General features: G+C 52.4%; 1 protein-coding gene across 1 annotated transcript; it reads left to right on the forward strand.

Annotated features, from left to right (window-relative positions):
• The first annotated feature begins 4,083 nt into the window (after positions 1-4,083).
• NKX2-8 (NK2 homeobox 8) lies at positions 4,084-5,928 on the forward strand. The gene is made up of 2 exons (XM_016138583.2): positions 4,084-4,453; positions 5,093-5,928. The coding sequence occupies exons 1-2, from the start codon at positions 4,297-4,299 to the stop codon at positions 5,647-5,649; spliced, it is 714 nt and encodes a 237-aa protein (XP_015994069.2). The 5' UTR covers positions 4,084-4,296; the 3' UTR covers positions 5,650-5,928.
• Positions 5,929-6,756: the final 828 nt, after the last annotated feature.

The following is a 6,756-nucleotide window of genomic DNA, read 5'->3' on the forward strand; positions in this document are numbered from 1 at the left end:
GAACAACAACAACAAAGTCCCTGTAAAGTCAATATTTTAAGGAACTTAAGGTAGAATCTTTCAAATCTTGTCATTTGACATTAATAAAATCTAAAGGCCCCCCTTTTTAAAATTTTTTTAAAAATTTTATTTTATTAGCAGTAGCTATACATTTCAAAGATCTACTAAATTCCCAGTCTGAAAGTAATTGCTGTTCCTTGTCCTCTGTGTATATATCACCAGTGTATGTAAGAAAGAATCCCAGCCAGGCCTGGACCACTGCCAAGCAATTGATTATTAACCATTAAAAGGGAAATGTTTACTTATTCATGGCAACTAGTTTTCAGAAGGAAAGGCAAAGAGGCCTGATTTTAATGCTGTCTTTTCTTTCCATCCTAAGACTGATCGAGATCATTCATTTCTTGGAAGTGTCAAAAGCCCATTTTTATTTTCCTTCTGCTATTTTAACCAGAATACTGATAAAAAGAGGAGAGCAGTTGCTATGAGGCAAAGAAAAATGTCCTGGCAGTTGAGGGCCCTCCATCTATCAAGGGGAATTTGCAATGTTGCCTCTCTTCAATACTGTATAGATTTGCAGGATTTTGTGAAACACTTAACCAAAATGGAAGGATTTAAAAACAGAATGCAAGATATAGATGCAATCATTTTTTAAAAATCAAGATACTTTAGTTTTCAGAGATTTCTAGTCTTAAATTCTTAAGCACGCAGCAGTGATGATCATCTTGGATAATTCTTTTGAAAGGATGATTAGTGCAGACCGCTTAAATATATTCACTATAGCACAGATGCCTAAAGATTAAATAAACTCTAACTACATCCAATTGCAGGGACATGAATACTTATCTAATTAAATAATACTATTCACAAGCTATATTGAGTTGCAAAATAAGTTCAAGTGTCCAGAACACTAAACAATACTTTAAAATCTGGAAAGATTATTTAGTTAGATATTTACATGTAATTCTAAGAATGCCTTATGAACTGGAGGCAATTCATATAGATATTTCCAATATGTATAAAACTTAATATTTTGACTACTTTCTTCTATTGACCCAATATAAAAATAATTTTCTCTTCCCATGTCTTTGTGTATATCTGATGTGAAAGAGGCAATAAAGAAAGAATCTTTCTCTAATAATTCTGACTCTCTACCTCCTTCCCTCCACTTCTTCAGAAGATGCAGTTTAAGCGAGACAACCTCCTATAGTCCCCAGGTCCTGGCTCCTGGAGAGAATTTGGATAAACCCCCGGAGCAGAGGTGAAAGGAAAATTGGACTGGCACTGAAGCACCAATGGAGAAAGGGGGAATCTTCAATGAAGCTGGGTAGTTGCAGCACTTTCTAGAACCAGGAGTTACAGAGTTTCCCTGGGATACTGAAAACACAGACTGGGGCCAGGAATACTGTTCCCAGGTCAGGGAAGGTGAGGCTAGAAGTAATATTTGGAGCTAATCTCAGAGCTAGATCCTCCCCAGAGCACAACTGCTAGATGGGGGATGTATCTCTTCTTTGGGAGCCAAATACTAAGAGTAAAAGCAAATATTTGATGCTGAAGAGCTCTTAAGAACTGAAGAGTGCCATTTACTTATTTCTACACGTCAGTGTGGGCTTAGTATGTTAAATAGATTAAAAGGCTAAGAAAGGTCAGTCACTCCAGGAAAGATTCTTCTTTTGCTTTTCCTGGCTTGTTTCTTTTCCCAAAATTGTTATCTACCCCACTCCTCTCTTGTGAAGGGTCCTCTGGAAACTCAAAAGATGGCACATCCTCTCCTGGAATATTCTGGAGAATGTGCCATCTGAGTCCTGGGGATGAAAGCTCCAGAACAAGAGGCTAACACAATGAAGATGATTTTAGAAAAATTACAGAGATATGGAATTATAAAACTGGTAGGGTTCATAGAAGTTACCAAATCTGTTCTGTTTCAGATGAGGAGGAAAAAAAAAAAAGAGGCTCAAATTGATAAGGTGATTAGAGTTACTTCGGGGCAGAGCTGAGATGCCAACCGACTGCCAGGCCAGAACTCCTTCTGCTTGACACAGCCTGGGACTTCAGACCCTAATCTGGGAGTCTGTCCTAATGCTTCCTTGGGACAGCCTTTTATCAGTGCCCTCCTTCCACGTCTCTCAGGAGATGGCTGGCAGAGGTTGCCAGGCATGGAGCTCTCGCCAAAGAGAAGTCCCCAAGGCCCTGGGCCAGTCTGTGTGACCTGCCCAACCTCTTAGATGCTGGCACTTAGGTGCTAGGGCGCAGTAGGCACCAGATTTCCGGTTTCTGATGCCACCCTCCCCACCTCCGCACCCCAATCTACCCTCGACTCCCTCCTCCCCTTCTCAGAGGGGACAGCCAAGTCATTTCGATTTAATCTTATTTAAAAAGACATAACTAATAAATCTATTGCAGGGGCCGCAGAGACGGCCAGCAGAGTTGATCGTGCTCCCAATCCCATTGAACCCCATTGAAAACCATGACAACACGGGACAAGCTCTGATTTATCCCAGCTCGCTAAAGAGCATTGTGAGCAGGCGTCAATCAAGCATTATTTTGGACTGAACAAATGCAAAATCTTGACTGGAACAAATGCTTCCAACAGGTCCGGGGCGTCGAGCTCCGTTTCCCTTTTGTCCCCGGCCTAGCAGTTGGCCTGTGTTGGGGTTGCCTCCGTCCGACCACCCAGCGCGTTGCGCAGCCCCGGGCGGGCGCGTTGGGCACGCTTGAGAGGGAAGCTGCTGGGGAGGATGAACCAGGCCCAGCGGAGAGTCGCGGCAACTGCACGGAGACAGGTCCCAGTTCAGCTCAGGTGGAGTGAGCCTCCCAAGCTCTGCATCCCTCGCTAAGCTTAGCAATCCAAAAATCTAACCGCTGGCTGCCAGAGGAAGAGGACTTTGAAAGTGAGCTCACTGAGCCCTACCCTTCAGCGCGGCTGCCTCGAATCTGGGTCATCAAAAGGTACCCAGCATCTGGCTCCCTGCACCTTCTACATTGATCATTTTCAGTGAGCTTGAGCTGTAGGAACTAGATGATCTCGGAGAAACCCCGGACCGGTTGTCTTTTCTATCGGCTGGCCCAGTCCTAATTCTTCTGATCGGTCCATTACAGACTAAGCCCGGCAGCTACGACAGAGCGGGAGTTCCAGCTTATTGCCTGCTCTTGGGCAGAGGTCACGTCCTCTGCAATGGGCCTGACGTTGAGGCCACAGAGTCGGGGCGCACAAGTGGAGCCAAAGGCTGTGGCGACGCCAAGGAGACTGCAAACCCCTCCTAGGCCGCCCTGTGAAACGCCGCTGCCCATGGGCCCTAGTGTGGACCTGGGCTCAATTCTAGGGAGTACGAACACTGGGCCTGAGCCCGCGACGGGGAGCAGTCAGGCAGAGCTGGGCCAACGAGGCAGGCACTACGGACCTGAATTTCTTCTCCGGATCCCGCCTCAGTTTTGCCGGTCTGGGGAAAGAGAGGCAAAGCTGGGAAACTCTCATGCCGCCAGCCTTTCCTCAGCACCCCTGAAGTTGTGGGGGACGTGTGGGGTGTGGGGAGGCTCCTAGCGACCTTTGAAATCCTTGGCCCAGATGCCAGCGGGGCCAGGCCACTTCTCTGTGCCGGCCTGAATCTTCTGGCCTCTGAGTCCTTAGAGGGGCCCAACCAAAAAGAAAGAGCGCGCCAGTTTAACACTGTCTTGTAAATCACTTTCCGGGTAATTGCGGGAAACGAACGCTCCAGCAAACAAGCTCGAGGAATATACAAACAGGGAATAAATTCCTAGGCACTCATAAACTACCCATGCCGTCCCCACTCTTCCCTGCACTCCCGCGGGGCCAGACCCCGTGTCAGCCCAGGAGAAAGAGGAAGCCAGGGCTGGACAGGAGGGTGGTGGCCACCGCTCGCCACCCAAGATGTTATTCATTGGTAACAATCCCCATTATCTGTCCCCACTTTGGGCTAATCAGGCAGAATTGCTAATGCTGAGGGCTGCTTCCTGCTGCCTCTGGGAGGTAACGGGGCGCAGAGGGGCGGGAGATGGGGCGGGGCGGCCGGGGGCGGAGGTGGCACCTTCCGGGCTCGCCGGGGCTTTGGTCCAGCACTCATTCAGGTACTTAACACCCTGGAGACCCGAACCAGGGCTTTCAAAGAATCCCGGGTGGGAAGGGCTGTTTATATAGACAGGGATTCCGCTGTAAGAGCGCTAATATCTTGGCAGCCTGCGCATGGCGTGCGCCTCTCACGCCCACCAGTAGGAGCGGCGTCCCCGGCCGCCCCTCCATTCCCAGCTTGCCCTGCCCCCACCTCCTTCCCCTCCTCGGCCATGGCCACCACTGGACGCCTCAGCTTCACCGTGCGCAGGCTCCTGGATTTACCCGAGCAGGACGCGCAGCACCTGCGGAGGCGGGAGCCGGAGCTACGCGCCCCCGGGCCCGGCCCCTGCGCCACCTGGCTGGAATCCGAACGCGGCCACTATGCGTGTGAGTGAGCGGAGGATGGTAGGGGTGGAGAGGACGCGCAGAACCAAAAGCCCGGCCCATGAGGGGATGAATTTCCTCAATGCTGAAACCGGAGGCTCTGTCCTCAAACCCTATGTCCCGCATCTCCCAGTTGGCACATTCTGAGAGCATATTTCGGCACCTGGCACTAACGCCAGAGATTTGGGTTTCTGTTCTAAGGCTTAGAATATTTAAGACATGGTCCTTAAAATGCCTGAAAACACGACCATGTTCTTCAGGCTTCGGTGTAGAATGGGCGGCATTGGCGAGCTTGCAAACCTCGGCAAACTAGTGCAATCGACCTGGAGGTGGCTTGTGTTGGTTAGTCAGCTTTCGGCCAGTTTGTCTGCCAGCGGAATTAAAATAGTGCAGACTTGTTTTAAGAGAGCCCAGGGATGGGTTTCTCTGGGAGCTCGGTCTCAGGTTGTGGTATAAAAGGTCACTGAATTAGGAGAGGTGAGTGTCCAGAGGTGAGCCCAGGGGAGGAAGTGGTCTCACTCTCAAAGCCGCGGTCGAGTGTGACGCCCTCCGACCAGTGGCTCGGCGCCCGCGCGCGAGTAACTGCTGGCACTCAGACGGTGCCGGCGTCTCACCCGGCCGTGTCTCCTTTGCCTTCCCTAGCCTCAGACGAGAGCAGCCCAGAGGCCAGCCCGCCCGATTTGTCCCAGCGGCCGCCGGCCCAACCCGCGTCTCCGGGTTCGGACGCTGAGAAGAGGAAGAAGCGGCGGGTGCTGTTCTCCAAGGCGCAGACGCTGGAGTTGGAGCGGCGCTTCCGGCAGCAGCGCTACCTTTCGGCCCCGGAGCGCGAGCAGCTGGCGCGCTTGCTGCGGCTCACGCCCACGCAGGTCAAAATCTGGTTCCAGAACCACCGCTACAAGCTGAAGCGAGCGCGCGCGCCGGGGACCCCGGAATCGCCCGACCTAACAGCCGCTGCTGAGCTGCGCGCTGCGCCGGGCCTGCTGCGCCGAGTGGTGGTGCCCGTGCTGGTGCGCGACGGGCAGCCTTGTGGCGGCAGTGGCGAAGTGGGCACGGCTGCCACCCAGAACAAAAACGGCGCTCCCGCAGCCGCCGCCTGCCCTCTCCCTGGCTACGCCACCTTCGGGCCCGGCTCGGCGCTCGGCCTCTTCCCCACTTACCAGCATTTAGCGCCCCCCGCCCTGGTCTCTTGGAACTGGTGAGGCCGCTGCTGGGCGCGGGCACTGGGGCTACCCCGGACTTTGCAGTGCATCCTGCGGCCGGAGCAAGGCTGGAGCTGAGGACCTAGAGTGCGCCCCGGACCCCACCTCATTGCGGGCCCAAGGTCCTTTGTCGCCGGGGTCCCCTGCCCGGCTCTCGCCAGTGATCGCACAGGGAACTTTCGCCAAAATTCCCCTCCACACCCCACCCCAACCCCGCCTCGTTCCCTTGACCGCCAGTCTCAGAGCTAGATATTATTGTTTGAACCTTATTTGTGTATTTTTAAATAGCTATTTGTATAGGAAGCAACTTATTTTAAAAGAAATAGAATATTTTTCCTCTTTGTGGTGGAGAATTAAATGTGTACGGTTGGGTCCCCTTGCGCGCCTGCTGGGAATGTAGGTGGTAGCTGTGCTTTTCCTTGAGCAGCTAAGTTATGGCCCACAATAGTTGAGTGAAAGTCCTTACAGGGCTTTAGGAAAATACGGGGTTGGCGGATGGAGGACAGGAAGGAAGCAGAAGCAGCCCTGGGGTTCCTGTTAGTTGAAGGTGGCTCTGACTCCGAAGGGGCTCCCGGAGCTGCTGGTATTTCAAACACCAAGTCAACCCAGCTAGCCGCGCCACAACAGGGCATGAACTCCTCTTTAAGGATTCTCGGGAGACGCGCTAGCCGGGCTGGACTGAGCATACTACGCCCGGGCAGCCTCCGCTTGGCTGAAGCCATCCGTTTCCGGAGTGCAGCAGCCTCAGGCTTAGGGACCCAAAGAGCGGCAAGAGAACTTGTAACCCGCAATTAAGCCTTCGAGTGCCTCACCTGGCAGCTGTAATTTCCTGCCTCTTCTTGGCGCCACACCTGGCCGCCACACCTGGCCGATGGGGGATGACCCACCTTAGCTGAGGGAGGACCAATTTGGAGAACCTTGGTGGCCCGACATAAGCTGTGGGATATGCGAGTGGTTCGCATTTCATCCGTGGCCCCAGTGCATACTAGGCTGAGGGATCTACTGTTCCACCCCTCCGTAACTGCTCTTGGTCTAGGTGTTCAGAGCCTCAGGACCTCCTATACAGTGGTCACCCTCTTCGGAGGAAGTGAGGACCTCTCTCCTTGA

Source organism: Rousettus aegyptiacus, unplaced genomic scaffold (assembly GCF_014176215.1).
Source record: "Rousettus aegyptiacus isolate mRouAeg1 unplaced genomic scaffold, mRouAeg1.p scaffold_m13_p_3, whole genome shotgun sequence".
Lineage (NCBI taxonomy): Eukaryota > Metazoa > Chordata > Mammalia > Chiroptera > Pteropodidae > Rousettus > Rousettus aegyptiacus.